The sequence below is a fragment of the Rattus rattus genome, chromosome 15 (assembly GCF_011064425.1).
Source record: "Rattus rattus isolate New Zealand chromosome 15, Rrattus_CSIRO_v1, whole genome shotgun sequence".
In the NCBI taxonomy this organism is placed as follows: domain Eukaryota; kingdom Metazoa; phylum Chordata; class Mammalia; order Rodentia; family Muridae; genus Rattus; species Rattus rattus.
In genome coordinates, this window is record NC_046168.1 from 60,368,154 (window position 1) to 60,386,738 (window position 18,585).

The 18,585-nt window shown below is 37.2% G+C and overlaps 1 protein-coding gene across 1 annotated transcript in view; it reads left to right on the forward strand.

The window, feature by feature from the left end:
• The window catches only part of Dcc (DCC netrin 1 receptor), a 1,074,495-nt gene that overhangs the window by 770,840 nt on the left and 285,070 nt on the right, over nt 1–18,585 (forward strand). The window contains exon 9 of the mRNA XM_032886223.1: nt 7,658–7,812. Within this exon, the coding sequence (XP_032742114.1) occupies nt 7,658–7,812 (155 nt within the window). The remainder of the gene's footprint in view (nt 1–7,657; nt 7,813–18,585) is intronic.

Sequence of the window (18,585 nt, forward strand, 5' to 3'; positions counted from 1 at the left end):
TTCCTAGAAAAAATGGCACTGATATGGGCTAAAGTTTAGTCTACAAGAATGGCTATGAATAGAAAGCTAGACCTGAGGTCATCTGCCTGGAACCCAATAGGGAGGCAGCAAGCCTCTGAAGAAGTCAAAGAAAAAATGATTCTGGTTGAAAGGAAGGGTGTGTCTGTGGAGACAGAACAGATAGGAAGTAATGCTGTTAGGACCCGGTAATGAACTAATGTGAATACAGAAGATAGGGAAAGAGGAGCAGAGCCATAGGGAAGCAGGAAGACAGAGTAGAGGTAGGGGCCGCATCACTTTTGTTAGTGTATCATTTTTTAAATTTAGTTAGTTAGAAAGGTCCATGTTGCCCTTGCTGATCCAGAACTCACACTGAACACACAGAAGCTCAGGACTTGATATCTTCTGTCTTGAAATTCCTGCTGGCTGGGGATCCCTTAGCCAATTCTCTGTGGTAACTCAAAAAGCTCAAGCTTCGTGCAGTTCTCTGAGACTAGGAGGCTGGAAATGTACCAATTTGCAAATAATGAAATTAAATTCAGTTCGAAACATGATGTATTTGGAATGGTCTTACCTCATTTCAGTAGAAACAATGGAAAGATTGCCTTTGAGGAGACTAATGTGTAGCTTAGCAAAGTTTGGGCCAGATTAATTGATCAGCGATCTGAAGTGTGTGAATGTGTACTGTGGCCAAGCAGGAAAGCTGGGCTCATTCAGGAGACTAAAGTGACAACCCCCAAATCCAGCTGTTTGATCATAAGGATGGGTACTGAGGCTAAGCAAATTAAACTATATGAAGACAAACCTTCCTTCCCACAAATATATGTTCAACTTCTTTTTAGTATTAATGTGTTCTTTAATCCATGTCTTAGATATATCCTAAACCTAAAGGCAGAGACTGTCATTAGCACACAGTTATAAACAGCCTGGAACCAGGGGTTTTCTTCTCACAATTCAAGAAAAAAATAACATTTTAACTAATATCTTATGGAAATAGCTCTCACCATCCCCCAAAATGTTGATTTTTTTTTCAACAGAGTAGCTGGTAATGACTTTTCTCAGATGTTTTTTTCTCTAAAAAATAGCTTTTATTCCCCCCTAAAAAATCTTCGATACCTTAACAGTGGGAAACACAACATTTGCATGTAGTTTTGAATACAATTTATTTTATGAGCATGATGGCTTTTATATGCTTGGCCCAGAGAGTAGCACTATTAGGAGGTGTGGCCTTGTTGTAGTAAGTTTGGCCTTGTTGGAGGAATTGTGACATTGTGGGAATGGGCTTTAAGACCCTCACCCTAGCTGCCTAGAAACAAGCTTTCTTTTTTTTGACTTTGGAAGGAGATGTAGAGCTCTCCACTTCTCCCCCATCATGCCTGCATGGGCTCTGTCATGCTCCTCTCTCAATGATAATGGACTGAACCTCTGAACCTGTAATGCAGCTCCAATTACATGTTGTCCTTAAAGAGTTGTCTTGGTCATGGTGTCTGTTCACAGCAGTAAAACCCTAAGACAATGAGTTGGAGTATTTGCATTAATGCATATGCTACCCATGTGCTTGGTTAGAGACAGCCGTGAGTGGCCATGTGGGTACTAGGACAAGATCTGCAAAAACATGGATCTTCTGCAAAAACCTGGAAGTATTCTTAATGGTTGGGCTGTTTCTCCTGGCCTCATATTTGGAGATTCTTATTGCTGTCAGTTTGAGTCATATTGCAGTAAACATTAATTTCTAGTTTTGAAATATTTCCATGATTGTGCTTTTACTCTATTTTCTCATAGAAACTCACTGTGTCTCCTCTACTGGCCTCAAAACCATTATCTTCCTGTCTCAGCCTCTGACCTCAACACTTGTATTACAGGCGTGCGCCAGCCGGTCTTATTGTATTACTTATACTCACTAGAGGAACAAAACTGAAATTAAAATGAGAACCAGGAGCTGCTAAAAATATTTCATTAAATACAGTTTCTCCACTACAAAGGAATTAATGTGATTCTTCTTCCTGGAAGCAACCAATTAGGTACTTGGCACCTCATGACAGCATTTGTTGCTAAACCATTAGAACTAAATGTTAACACCTGATACACTTAGCTAAGGCAGACTATATTTATATCGTAAAAATTTTTGTTACTAATAAATCTGAATAAAAGCAGAATCAAGTTTAATCTTCAGTCTCTATCTCTGAAGCAAAAAAAAAAAATGCAAGTTCTGAATTCAGCTAAGATAATGACAACACCCTGCCCCAAATAAAATAAACAAACAAAAATAACTGGAGAAATGATTATTTGTTCTGCTCGTAAGAGGAACATTAGATTGAAATTTTTTCTTTGAACAGCTCATACTCTCTGGTTTGCACATAGCACAGCCATCCTCAGGAAAGCCAAGTAATATAAGATTGGGATGAAGTTAAATACAGATTCTAGAAATTTCTAAAATAATGGGTGTGTTGAGGTTTTATGTATAGAATCACTCAACTTTTTTCAAAATATTCTATGCACTCATCTAAAACAATAAGAATCCCAGTGGCCTAGCTGTTCGGTATCCTAAGAATCTCTATGTGGCATTTGTGCATATTGCAGGGATGTAATGTGGCTTCTATTCATAATAAACAGCTACACCAGTGGGATAGTCATGAACATTAATATACATTATAATGTGTTATAAATGCTATGTTGAATGTAATAACAATATGGAGAGATACTGATTAGTGTTGCTAGAACCAGGAGAGAAGACATATAAGACTCAGACACTACATTTCAGTCGGGTCCTAATTACAAGATTTTGCCAAATCCAAAAGGAAATATGAGTTGAAAGATGGTCGCTGCTTAAGTTGGAGTGAGATGGAGCAGAAGGGGATTGCTTTCAACCAAAAGTGGGCTTTTCACTGAGGAGGGTGAAAAGGCTGGGTCACACTGCAAGGAGTTTTAGATTGTCCCAAGGACATGAGATTGTCTCAGCTACAGGACACAAGACCAAGGGCCTGAACTGACAGATTACATACAAGAAAAAGAGGATTCAATGGAAAGTAGGGATAACTGAAAGTCAATGTCAAAGACAAAGCATTAGGAGAAACTAGCCTTGTATTGCAAGCACCAAGTACATTGTGATGTCTTTTGAGACAGAAGGACCTATAAGTACAGTGACCTAAGCAGAGTTAAGTCTGGGTGCAAATTTCCAAAAGATGCTATTTTGTTTGCTTTGTGCCTCAAAGTGCAACTAACTAATGTTGACGACATAATATGTGTTACTGGAAGAAGTCTTTTCCACTGTGTCCTCATTCCTCAACCTCATCAGAATTCTCAGTTCAGCAAGCAGTCTTGATTGCTGTGCTCCAGAGGGAGAAGAATTCACACCACAGCCCCCTGGAGCATATTTTTTCCCTCAAGTAAATGAGCAGAAACAAGGAGTGCACATTCCAGAGTAGAGAGAGGACCGAGCTGTAGGCAAGGATAAAATTCGCCTGTAGTATCTGGACTCTAAGACGTGGTATAGCATCTCTAAGATGTGGTGTAGCATCTCTAAGACGTGGTGTAGCATCTCTAAGACGTGGTGTAGCATCTCTAAGACATGGTGTAGCATCTCTAAGATGCGGTGTAGCATCTCTAAGACGTGGTGTAGCATCTCTAAGACATGGTGTAGCATCTCTAAGATGTGGTGTAGCATCTCTAAGATGTGGTATAGCATCTCTAAGACGTGGTGTAGCATCTCTAAGACGTGGTGTAGCATCTCTAAGACGTGGTGTAGCATCTCTAAGACGTGGTGTAGCATCTCTAAGACATGGTGTAGCATCTCTTCTCCTGGAACAATTGTAAGGCTGTCCTGTTCCTGAAATTAGCTTTCTTGCAATACATACTGACCCAAAGTTTATTCTACAAATAGATTCCTTAGATGCAAGGAATTGTGTAAAGTTGTAACCACCTGTCAGGCTGAGGTGTTTACTGGGGTTAGGTGAGAAGAAGCCAAGGGTGTCTATGGGAGGGGATGTTTGGGAGCTTTCATGATTTCTTTTTCCCAGAGCCCTGTCCTTCATTTTACTGGTTATCTCAGTTCTCTCATGCCCATGCTTCAAGCCTTCTTAATTACCTCTCCCCAGAATCCCTAGTTTTGCTGTTTTAACTCAATGATCATTTTAAGACTAACACAGGGCTAGCTTGCCATGAGATACACACATCTGTAATCTCAAGGACCACAAAGCCTCGGCAGGGGATTGCATTGTTAGTGATGGACTGGGCAACCTAGTTAGATACACTCTCAAAATACAATTAAAAATGCTGTAAAGAGTTTTTAAAAATGTCTTTAAAACTATGAAGTATAGTGACACTGTTGCAAAGCAGCGGGGTTACTGTCCCTTTGTCAAAGTTGGTGTACCAACTTGCCACCTTGCCATGAAATATTAAAATGGTAACCTGAGACAGCTTTGCCCAAGCAAGAAATAAATGTTCCCATTAACCACCTCTTTGTCATTGTCTGGTAATAGTAAGGGGAAGTTGCCTATTCTTGCTTTCCGGTAAGAAGATTCAAGTTTCAGTCCTCATTCTCTAGAGTTTCTATGAGAGAATCTCTGGATGAATGGATTCTAGAAGCCACACGCTACTTAGTGCCCTAACTTTAGTCAGGTGAGCACCACATCCCCCCTCTAAGTAAAGATAATTGAAGTGAGGAAGGCTTGTCTGACAGTGTCTCCTGCTGCTCTAGCGTGCACCTAAACCTTGTGGATATGTGGTATTACATTTTCAGTTGTCAGGAGAGCACTCACTGACGGTCCCTGGGGCCTTCTGTCTATACCAAAAGACTCACAAAAGATGAAGTAATGAATTCTTCAAAGTCAGGAAAGGAAATGGGATAAAAAGTAGGTGCATTCATGTGCTTCAACTTAGCAAGATAATTATAGGACGTGGACTCTGATTAAGAGACTTCATTTTCTCTTTGGCATTGATTAGTTTTATTTTAAATAGACACGTATGTGGAGGACCTAGAATAATTTGATGCATATATGAAATGTGTAATGATCAAATTGGGGCTGTTGGCATTTTTATCTTCTTAAACATGTCCTATCACTTTTAATTAACACATGATAAGTATGCATATTTATGAGATACAGTGAGATATTTTAGTGCATAAGTACTAAAATACTGATCAAATGATGAGATCGAATATTTCTATCATTCTATTGTGTTGAGAGGTGACTTTGTTTGCTATCTATTGCTGTGATAAACACGGCCACGCCAAATGCAACTTGAGGCAAAAAGCGTTTAATTCATCTTCTACTTCCAAGCTAGGATTCTTTGACAGAAGTTAGACAGGAACTAAAGCAGAAATGAAGGAGAAACTCATCTGACCAACCTGCTTGTTTCCTGGCTCACTCTGTCTCATGATCACTATGTTTCTTTTCTTTGGGAGGGGGGTGTTTTTATTACTAATCATCCCATTCATTTACATCTCAAATGGTATTCCCTTCCCAGTTACTCCTTCACAAACTCCCATCCCATATCCGCCCTCTCCCCTTCCCCTTTGCCTCTATGAAAGTATTTCTCCACCCACCTACCCTCTCCAGCCCCACCGCTCCAGCATCCCCTATATTGGTGGCAGCAAACCTCCACAGGACCAAGGGCCTCCCCTCATATTGATGTCAGACCAGGCCATCCTCTACTAGGCTGGAGCTCTATACAATCCTTGGAGGGTGGTTTAATCTCTGAGAGCACTGGATGGTCCCGCCAGCTGTGGAGATCGCAGATGTGGATGCTTAAAAGCCCAGACACACCTGCCTAGGGCTCAACCATCACAGTAGGTTGGGCCATTTTTTACATCAATCATCAATTACAATTATCTTACAGATATAGGCAAAATACAAAACCATTCGGGCAATTCTTCATGCTGAGGTTACTGATAAGTTGGCAAATAAGTCTGTGGAAAAATCAGGCTCTGAGCATTCCTCCGTTATTTGTATTATACATAGTATGTTATTATAAATTATAGCCATCCTGGCGTGCTGCAAAACACTAGAGTTTATCAGTCTTCTGTAATATTTTGGTAACCATTATCCAGTTTCCCTCTAATTCTCTTGCTTCCATAGTACCCAACATCTAGTATTTTGTAGTCAGATCAAATCTGATTTATTTTCTAATTTTAGACTCCACATATAAGAACCTATGTTACTTACTTCTTTATAGATGGCTTATGTTACTGAAGAGAAACTCCAGTTCCAACCCCTTTCCCGATCACTGGCTGTATTCCCGGTTATTGCTGGATCATGTCTGTTGTGTATGTACCCCATGTGTATAACCCCATGATTAACCATCCACCCATGATGGGTATCCAAGTTGGTCAAATCTTTGCTATTGAGAAGAGCACAGCAAGAAGCATGAGAGTGCAAATGCCTATTGACAGTTGACAGCATTTATTTTAATAATATTCAGATAAATAGAAAAATTAAATATATGGCAAATCTGTGAATAATGTTTTTCCAAGGACCACAGAAAACTTAGTTCTGTTACTATTCACTCAATATTATTTTGGTCTTTTGACAATAGCCATTATGACTGACTAGCACCAATGACACTATGATTTTAATTTTTATCTCTGTGGTGGCCCATGAAGTTGAAAGTGTTTCCTTAAGAAAACATGTGAAAAATCTAATTAAAATTAGATAAAAATAGATATGTCCTCCAAAATAAGACAAAACTCAGCGACAAAATTAACATTTACACCAGATCCCCATGAGAAATTATTAAAACATTGTTGAGCAATAAAAATTATGATACAACCCAACGGTTTTAGATTCTCTTCTTAAATCTGTATTATCAAGTACATACTAAGGATCAGTGACCATATGAAGGTCTAGAGTTACCCTTTAAAATTATTTTACTAGTTCTCCTTGTTGAATGTCAGTGTCCAGCAGCCACAGAATTTCTCACCTCTTTTTGTGTGCTATAAATCCTATCTTTGTCTGCAGATTCTATTTTACCCCAACAGGAGAAATGTCTTTGTTGGTAAACAGTTTGAACCTATGTAGTTGTAGTTTGAAGAACAGGACAAGGAGACATGTGTGTAAAATCATTTTTCTTTACAAAGAGATAAATGTCAATTCTTCCTGTGACTAAACTTCAAGGAACCATAGGAGGCAGAATTTGATATATATATATATATATATATATATATATATATATATATATACAGAAATACTTCTCATCTTCATTTTGCTTTCCAACCAAAAAATTGCATGAATGAATTTGTACACAATACTAAGAAAGACCAAATTGTGGAATGGTTTAAACCTTGACTTATCTCTTTAGTTGGTTTTTGTGAAGTTTATCTTCCTGTCATGATTAAAGATGTTTCTTCTTATTTTATTAGCTCTTTACTTGTCATGACTTTTGAAAGTTAAATTTTAAAAACCTCAAGTAACAAAACTTTAATTTGCAATTTGCTATGAGAATGGTGGTGGTTTAAACTCTCTCTCAGACTTTACAATATCTTCTTATGGGACCTTTCCATTCATTAATTTTCATCATCAACCTCCGAATGCCTGAATTTATTCCAGAGTCAACATTAAATGAGAAAGCAACCTGTTGGTTGCTCATTACTGCGGTATACCAAACAAAGTTTGGGGAATGTTTTCATCTTAAGATAATATTATTTTTCACCTTGATTTCCTAGGGAGCGAGCTTTGAATACAACCCAGCCTGGGTCCCTTCAGCTTACTGTGGGAAACTTGAAACCAGAAGCCATGTATACCTTCAGAGTTGTTGCCTACAATGAGTGGGGACCAGGGGAGAGTTCTCAACCCATCAAGGTGGCCACTCAGCCTGAGTGTGAGTATGAAAAGCGAAGGGTGATTTCTAAGGCATTTATAGTCACTGTCTACAACATCTTTGTGTGCTTTCAGAGAACTCTTTCAAAGGGACAACACAGAAGGGAGAGCTACCCATTTAACTTAAGCACTTTTAAGAGTGAATTAAAATTTTAATGAGGGACTGACCTTACTCAAACCGTAATAGGGAATTATGAACTGGAAAGACACAGTTTACCCCCAGTAACCCCGTGCTTCTCTTCTAAGAAGCACCTTACCCTGATGACACCATTTCATCAGCATCCGCTTGCATTCATTTTTTTGTATAACTTGTTATTTTTATGAAGTGTCTAATATTATAGAAAAAACTAATAGCATGAAACTTTTAATCTCAGGAACCTACTGAAAAACTTAAACATGTACCAAGTATGACCATGAAGCTACCATAAGCTGAAAAGAAGCATCGGGGATATGGACAGTCATAACTATTTACTACAACGTCCTCGAAATCTACTTACTATAGTAAACTATGTGATGCCAAAGTAAAGGAGCTGGACACTCAAACGACTTAAAATTTAATGATTTGTATTTTGAGAGGCCCAGAGTAAAACATTCCTCTGCTTTGTTAAGTTCTGCTTATACATTTTCCATATGTTTTAGGGGACGAATTAATTGAACAAGCAACCATGAAAGCATTATAATCTAAAAGTTAAGTTCACCGAATCCTTACTTATAATAAGCTACGTTAAAACACATACCTGATTCTAGCCCCTCTTCTCCAATTAATAATGCTGTCTATGTTTTTTGTGCTCCCATTGAGTTATGTTCTCTTTAAAAATCTGTTTAACTTAAATATAATTAAACATATATTTTAAAGGTGACATATGAATTAGAAACACCTGAATGAGCGAATGCAAAATTAATCAACATTTTATGGGTGGTGCATTCCTTCAATCATAGCACTTTGGAGGAACAGGCAGGCAGATCTCTGTAAGTGGGAGGACACCCTGGACTACAAAGTGAGTTTCAGGGCAACCAGATCTACAGAGAGAATCCCAACCATGCCTTTTAAAAATATCAAAATTAATCACGGAAACAGCTCACTACCTTCAGTCTTGGCTACCACTGTGGTAAGGTTAGAGAGAGTAGATTAAGATCTTGAGAACTGGTGAATGATTGACTCATTGGAAGATCTACAGCCTTGTTTCTTGTTGCTGTGATAACAGAGACAATATAGGCTAATCATCCATGAAAGTAGAAATGGTTAAGCCTTAATAATTTTATAAATGCCTTATAAAAAGAATATTCCATATAGTAACTTCAAAAGCATTGTGACATAAACATCTTCAAGAGTTAGTAGGGCTCAGAGGATGCTAAACAGAATCCAGTAGGTAACTTTTAGGACCATGAGTATAAAGAATGTGGTTTTATAGAAATCTTTAGACTAATTAAAGACAACTGCAGCCATCATCTCCACAAAGTCGATTTAAGCAAGAGGCCATACCTCATCTCTAACCATGCACCTGTAGAATTTGAAATGCTCTCACAATCTTCATCCAAAGAATCTTGTGTTGTTTCATTGATTTAAATGACTAGACAAAGGGCCGTGAAGATGTTTTAGCACCTAAGGACACCTTCATCAAGCCTGAAAACCTGAGTTCCAATCCTGGTGGTAAGAGAGATCTGACTCCTCTACATGGTCTTCTGACCTCTATGCATGCTTGTGCTGTTGTATATGCATGTATATATACCATGTCACACACACACACACACACACACACACACACACACAGAGAGAGAGAGAGAGAGAGAGAGAGAGAGAGAGAGAGAGAGAGAGAGAGAGGCATCAGACAGACAGAAAGACAATGGTACTGGCCTGAACTTTTAAAACCTAAAAGCCACAACCAATGACATACCTTCTTCAATAAGTTATACATCCTCCAACATGACATGTCCAACACAACCATTGCCACACCTCCTTACCACTCCTAAACAATTCCACTAGCTAGCTACCAAGTGTTCAAACATATCAGCTTGTGGGGATCATTGCCATTCAAACCAATGCAGTTCACATATATTGAATTGAATGCTTTTGAACATTTAGTACTTTTGAGCAATAAAATGAAGTAAAACCACAAATTACACTTTTATATTATATTAATTATAACTTAATTATCTACTATATTTATACATCTAATTATATAATTTAAAGATTTTTCATAGCTGGGTTAGCAGCTTATGTGTATTATTTCAACACTTGGGAAGAAGCTGAAGCAGGAGGATGGTTATCAGCTCAATATACAGTGAACAATAGTTTGAAATAATTTTTTAGATACTCTAAAATAAGTGTGGAAAATAAAATAAGTTCACCTCACCAAACCATGATAAAATGTGGCTAACTATATTTTATGCAAATTTTAAAAAGTCGAGTTAGTACATTTTCGTGTTCTACCAAGAACTTAACATACATACATATATATGTATATATATACATATATATATAGAAATATCTTATAAATTATTCTAATACTGCACTCAATCTAAACATGACTATGTTTTCTTTTAAATATGAAATTTCTATGTAATATGTTAAATATTCATATATAATCCCAATACTTTCTAGAATTATTTTCACATAGTATTCAAGAATAACCACTCATGATTATTTTGTATTTCTGATAATCCTGGTTTAGTCAGCCTGGCTTTCTCACCAGGAACACCATATTTTTTCTTTACTCTATAAAATTATTTTAAAGTTTCATACTTTAAAAGTCAGATGGGTTTCTTGTTGTTTGATTATTTTTATTTTTTATTTTTGTTTTCTATTATCTTATGCTTTGTATAAACACAAATATTTTGAAATCAAGGAACCAAAACACATTTCATGACAGCTGCTAATAGGAGCATTTCCTTGTGATACATAGTCTGACATTTTAATGCAATTATTATATTAAATTAACCTATATAACTATGTGTATCCACAAATATCCTTAACTGTAGCATGCAAAAAGTGTCTTAAAATGTCCAATTATATTTTGTGAATAGCTACTGTGTCCTAATACTATTCCAGACTAATTTAAAGAAAGGAACATGCATACAACATATTAACGGTGCTCGTAGAACTTGGAGGAAGTAAAGAGCACACACATCTAATAGTCAAACCTGCCCAATAAGAGCATCTACAGGAAGTCCTTAAATGAAACACACACAGTGCTATATGTTTGTTCTTGAGCATGTTTACAGAGATGACTATGTATCCATTCATTTTTCTTTTAAAGATTTATTTGTTTTATATAAGTACACTGTAGCTGTCTTCAGACACACCAGAAGAGGGCACCAGAGCTCATTCCAGATGGTTATGAGCCATCATGTGATTGCTGGGATTTGAACTCAGGAACTATGGAAGAGCAATCAGTGCTCTTAACCACTGAGCCATCATTGTAAACTCACCTCCTCAGATCAATACTGTATTACAAGAGCACTGTCATCATGTCTTCAATATCATTTGGTGCTGTCTACTCAGAAAACTACAGAGTGGAGTTGGCACCATAGTTCAGTGTTTGAGAACAGATTCAGAATGCCAAAAGACATGGATTCCAGTTGGTACAAGAACAGAACAACAAACAAATAAATAAACTAGACCCTGACTCCTATCAACATTTATTTTGCTTAAAAGCTGGCACATTCTATGATGAAGCAATGAACAATATAGGTGTCCAATTGAATGTTACTGATGCGTGGTATGCAACGTGTAAACAATTTTTTTCTGCACAGAATGAAAATGGAGATGCCTTCTGCTCGAGAAACACCTTTCAGCCTTGAGTAACTTTTCATTAAGAGCGATTTTCTTAAGTTTTGATCTTTATTCACAGCAATTCCATTGAAATAGCCTCGGTTCTCTTTTAGACTAGATTAAAGATCATGTTTGTGTTGGCCTGCGACTTAGCTCTGTTTTCTGAGAGTCACCGTTGGTATATTTTTCTTTTCCTGAGTTGATTGGTAGATAGGATCAATTCAGCTTATGTCAGCAGGGTGTGAATTCAGAGTATCCTTTTAGAAACCAGACGCTAAGCCACACCATCGACGTCATTTATACGGAGTACTCTGCAGCTCCCTTACTTCATCTATTATAGACATTATGATAAATAAATTGCATTATTATAGCTAATAGATGCTGCAGTAAATGCCATTAGAGCGATATAAAAACATCACTGAGATTACTTATTAACTCACAAAATGTTGAGGAAGATGGTATACCCAAGAGATCTAGTCTTCTACCATTCATTTCATATATATATATATATATATATATATATATATATATATATCACTGTATTTTTTAGAGAAAGTACAGAGCTGTATTTTATTATGCAGTGAAAATTGAGAGACGCAACCAAAGGAGGAGAAATTTTGTCAGTATTTTGCACTAGCAGAACTAGTCTATCCTTTGAAAGCAGATCTCATCCTGGTTTATATTTAGCTGCTGCTTTTACAGCTCTTTCCCAGAATATGACGGAGCAATTGTATATGGACATTGTGCCACTTTTCTACAACCTTAACGTCCAGACTTTCGTTTTATTTGAGTCATCAGTTCCATTAGGAAAACTGTATTTTCAAGGGATAAAGCCTAGTGCAAATTTGTGTGAAACATAAATCATGGACAACTGCTTCTACAAGTGCATAAATTCTGCTGTCATCATTTCGAGAGATCAACCGTCTGAGATCCAGTTTATAAACTAATAGCCTAGAGTAGAAAAGCTTGGTTTTTATGAAGGCTCGTGTCCCCTGATTATATCTTCCTTTTGCTAAACCTTTGCCCTTTCTCCCTTGCTTTTGTGGTGTGTAATTTCTCCACCGTATTATCAGGCAGGATTTAAGTCCCTGCCTGCCTAAGACATGTCTAATCTTTTCATACCACATGTGGAGAATTTTTGTATTATGTGGGGTCCCAAAAATGCTATTAAGGCAGTTTAATCATAAAGGAAGTTAAAATGGACCACATACAGGCTCGAGGGCCTGAGTAACAATACAAATCCTGTTTGCTCGAGCACAGCACAATTTTCTGCAAAATTCTTTTGTAGTTAAGAATTGTAAATAACGTTCTTAAGTCTACTATATTCTATATAATGAAAGCAACCTCTCGGGTTGATTAATTTAAAAATTCATAAGTGTGTATAACTAGTTACATTTTCCTACTTTAAGTAATTTTTTTTTATTGTGGAAGGCTTCTGCCTGTATGGTGGTTATGATTAGAACAATGAATATTACCGCATGCATCCCAGAAGCTAGTCCTATAATTGTTAGGGCTTAGCTTTCCCAAAGTCTATAAAGATAGGTATTATCTATTTCACATTTTCTCAGGCTGTGAAGGTGAAATGCAATAATAGGAGAGTTTCTAGGTCTTGTCTGCCATCTAGTAGTCACTCAATAGCCAGAAATCTCCTAATCTCATCGATATGAGAATTAACTAATGACATAGTACCAACTCTCCAGGCTATAAAAGAAGTGATGTGCTCACACCTATAATCACTTCACTAGGTAAGACTTGCTTAAGAGCTATGGTTTGGGAGTCATTTGATTACTATGTGACAGTCCTTAAATCTCATGGCCTAATCCTCTAATTTTGCCTAGTATACATTTTTGTGGCCTTAAATAAAGATATGATTAGAAAGGAATATGTTATCTCTTAAATGGGCTACTACATTCTAATATTATAGATATATTATTGATTAAAAGACACAAATGGAATAAGATATGTACTCTGTGTGTGATGGAGATGAGAAATACAAGTTACCTGTCTTTACAGTTGTCCATCTGTATTGTAATTGTGTCTGGATAGTTTCTTTAATGACTTGATCTGGATTCTAACAATCACCATCTTGATCACAACACAACTGAAGTGCAAAGAAATTTGAAAAACAATATCTGAAGTAATTATGGGGACAGAATTAATGACAAGCCAGTTGGTAGTGGTCCAGACACAAGTCTAGAGAGGAAGAGCAAGAATGTAGACAAGAATGGCCAGTTGGTCTCTTTTGGTAGCCCGGAGACTTGGATAATATGTTAAAAAGTCTCTTGATGTAAAACATATTTTCAAGTATTAGAATTATAGCAGGCAAGACCTATGGCCAAATATTCTAGTGACACAAGGCATTTGGATTTTATATATATATATATATATATATATATATATATATATATATATATATATATATGATGACAAATATTACTGGAATAATTTGCAGTAATTTTAGAAAAATGGGGTTTTTTAACTATCATTAAAGAAGTTCACAGTAATAAAATCCACAGTCTTTTTCTATATAATCAACAATATACATTTTATGTTAATTTCTAAACCTATACTATGAAAAGGGGAAACCTCTGTTCTCTATATCTATGGACACTTAACTATAATGAAATATGATTCATTTTCTTAGCCATAAGAGCTACACTTCAACTGCTCAGTGGCAGATAAAAATCAATATTAAACTACCACCATTTTTACCAGTATCCTCTACACTGGACTCTATAGAGCAATCCTTCCATGCTTGTCAGAAGTTTCCTCTCATGGGGCCAGCCTGAACTCTGCATTAGTAATGAGGACAGGAACAGCAGTTAGGGTATCACACCCATTCTCAAAACTCTGTGCCTCTAATAGAAGCCCCTACTCCTGTAAACGCACTAAAATTTACCCACTGCAGACCATATTTAAGCCCACTTGTATGACTGTGCTTCCTAGCTACAAGGGCACTTTTATCTAAATAGAACTGATGCACTGTTTTATCAAGCATCAATGTCTCCAGATTGTTTAGGATGGAAAATAAAATATAAAATAAAAATAAAGTTCTTAGGACAGAAGATAAAATATTAAGAAAACCAATATAATTTATATCTTAGTCTCTGCTGCTGGATGAATGTAACTGTGGTTGGGTAATTTTCAGTAGAATGTATTTCCCATAGTTAAGGAAGATGGGAGTTACAAAATGAAGGCTTGGTGTCTGCTGAGATCAAATCTCTGCCTCCAATATGATTTCTTACTGGCACAATCTCTATAAGGAAAAAAATGTGTGCTCCCAGTGTAGGATTGAAAGAAGCAGGGTTATGGGGTAGGGCTGTCATTGAGGTGGTTCATTTCAGGTCTTAAAAAGGACACTAGTCTCTTAATGATGGCTGTCCCAAAAATTTTGTCCTCAAGTGCTGCACTTCATAATAATGTTGTCTTTAGGGTCATCTCCACACAAATCTTGGAAACAAAACAATGACCTAAAAAAGTTGAAAAATCAAAGAAATTAGTAGTATATGTGTGTTGACAATATACTTGTTAAATAAATTCTTATCATACTTGGTGATGGGATGTATTTATTCCTGTCAATATAAGGTTAGTATTGCAAGGACTAGTACAAAATTAGTGTATAATTTATTAGTAGCTTTATGAACACAACATGCCAGCATTTAGCATCAATTATTATGGGATATTTTAGAACATGAGACCAGGATAGAAGCTCACACCTGTATAACTCACACCTGTAGAGCTCACACCTGTATAACTCACACCTGTAGAGCTCACGCCTGTATTCCGAGTACCCAGAGACAGTTGCAAGGGGATCATAAGTTTCAGGACAGTCTTAAATGTTCTTTTTTTTAAAATTGTATACATATAATGCATATTAATCCTTTGTCATTAATCTTTGTAAGTGGCAAATATTATCTCCTATCTCAGGGGATTCCTCTAAACTTGTCATAGAAGGGGAAAAGAGGAAGGGCAGAAAGAATAGAGGAAGGAAGGGGGGTAAAGGCAGGTAAATCATGACCGACCAATACAAGAGTCAATCAAAATTAAATAGATCTCACTTTTAAATCACTTCTTCACAGATGCTTTTAAATGTAGATTCTGTTCTGATAGCTGAATCAGTGGTAGATTGTAAATGGTTTTCCCCCAAATAAATAATGATAAATGATAGCTCTTTAAGTCTAAAACTCTTGCATTAATTTGCTTTGATAAATTTACTGTGCCTATATCAGAGGAGAATGTCTGGCAGACATAGTCCTGGGCACCGTGCTTCCTATTCCGTGGAATCACTTTCCACTTTAGCACAATCTTCCCTGCCAGGGGGGCAAAAAGTAGATATAATCAGTTAAGTAGGGACACAGTTTCTGATCGCAGACCATTTTACAGGCAGGGGAATTGCCCTGGTTTGAAAGTGAAAGATTTTAAGGTGATGACAATTACCCCATATAGCCATAGGTGTTAAAAGGAAAGTTAAATTGTTGCCATTAGTTCCTAGAAGCAAATGATCAAGGATATTTTTTATCATCGCACCATCTGGGAACTGTGAGACCACAGCCAATGCTAGAGACCATGCATGTTGTCTTTAAAAAAATGTAATCTGAGCTGAAAGCATACTGAATGGAAGCATAGTGGGAAAATGTCTACAAATGATAGGTCAGGAGCTGAGCTTTCACCCTGTCTCCTTCATGTACTCTGGGTCTGCATGAAGTTTGACTTTATAAGTCAGCCCCTTTATATGTAAAATGGAGATAAAGTTGATCTTGCCACTATGTCATAAGGAGTAAAAGAAAGCTTTTCAAATTGGAATGCCCTAGTTCACCTTCCTCTGGCAGTCGTGACGACTTAGGAGATGAGTCCTGCTTCCATCTAGTTCTCAGCCTTCAATGCTGATGCTGTTGTAATTTTCCATTATTCCATCAGTTAATTATAACTATTCATACGATCGTGTTAATATGAAATGATTCTCTACGTCTTCAGGCTAATTTAACTCTTTTATTTCTCTTTCTAGATATTTAGTAAGTAGTTCTAAGCATAACGTTCTCTTTTGACAAACTCACTATGGCTATGTCTTTCAGCCTACATAAGCCCTTGCTTTTACTCTCTAAGTTAGTTAGAAGCTGAGACTGTCATTCTTCCATTCCCTTGTTCATTCATTCTTTCAATCAGCAAATAATCGTTTTGTATACCTTATGAGTTCCACTCTATTTCTTGGCACTGGTAATTGGCAGTTCATTAACAACAAAATACGTATCCATGTAAAGTCTGTACTGCAGTGATGGGGAAGGACAAGAAGAAAATTGCGAAAGCGTGAGGAATGACAAGACTGCTTCAGGACGCGCAAGATTAGGAAGATCTAGATAATTAGAAAAGGACAGCCTCTCTGAGACAGTATTATTTAATTAAATGCCTTGTTGAATCTGGGGTGATACTGGAAAGTTCTGGTCAGGGATAATCTTGTGTTATGGGTTGTGGGGGACAGAGGGAGAACTAAAGAAGTCTTGGCTGTACCAGTAAAAGAGGGAGCAAGGCAGAGAGAATTTATGAGGTGGTAGGTTCTACTTGGAGTCTTAGAATCTAGCTTTATCTCCCCTCTGAGAAGCATCTGAGCAGGAGGGTCTGGCTTGATATAACTCTCAAGATTAAATGGGATCTTGGAGATAATTTATGTTTCCATAGTAGTAGAAGTGGAGAGAGTTGGTCAGACTGAATTTTATTTTATTTTTTTGTGGGGGGGAGCATAAGATAGGAATAAGGCATGTTGCTGGATGTAGGATTGGAGAAAAGATAAGATTTGGAATTATTTATAAGTCTTAGTTTTTGGAAAAGAATGAATTGTTGGAATTTTAAAACTGAAGGGAAAGACCCATTCAGGAAGATGTCTTGAGAGAGAAGGTATCTGAGTAACAGATCTGAATACTTTTTGCTTGTTAGATTTAATGTTAAGTATATAGATATTGAATATTCATTTGGACTGTGAGTGCCAAGAAATGACTAAATATTTTGACTAGGAAAACAAGTGAAATGCCACATGCAACCAGGCTGATGGCCAGTGAAATCCAATATAGCCTGTCAATTGGTGCAAAGATAGTATTTTGAAACATGAAGGTATTTTTGTTTTTTGATGTGGTAATTTGTTGAAATATCGATACCAGCACATGTCCCTTGTGGATAGGTTACAGTCACGTGCACAGTGCTGTGAACATGGGGAAGTGTTCTTACTTTCACCCACCTCCCCGTCAGTCCTGTAAGGTGGCTGATACCAGAAAGAATTGACTAAAAGCAGGTTTCAGATCTGCAGCCCAGTTTTCCAGTTGCCAAGATTTTATAAGGATCCAATCCAAAAGTGTCAGGTCAATGCCAGCAGGGGTGTTAGCTGAGAGCCTGCCGGCTCTCTGATGTGCATTTTGCCCGTGTTCATTAAACTGGAGGCAAAATTTAATGGGATGCCACTCACAATGATCTATAGGTTGAAACCTAATGTTCCGTCATTGCATTACAATCATATAGGCAGAAGCCTGGTTTAGAGCCAAGAGAAGGCTAGAGAATTAAAGAAATACTTGGCTACTGACTTTCCAAATCCCTTTTCTTTTAGCCCTGTCCAAATGTCAGGCCTAGTAGTAGAACTCTGAATTCTTTGTGCCCAGATTCCAAAACATTTTCTCAGTACCAAGTATGCTGTTCAGTCTATAAAGGGCTTTAAAATTGTAGCTACCAACCATTGAGCATCAAAAAGGACAAACGTTGAGTCTATAGAGCTTAAAGTCTCATAGAGATAGATCAATAACCTGGTGGGCTCTTGAATCCTGTGCTTAGATTCTGGACTCAGAACCTTCTGTGTTAAGTGGCTGGCTGGAAATAACTGCAGTCCTCTTTCTGAAGTTGGGACAGCATTTTAAGCAACCCCACAGCCATCCCTGGGTTCCAGATGGGTATATTGTATATATCTTAAGAAACTAGTTTCCCATTATGGTACTTGGTTCATTCTTGTGGTCACCATACTGTCTT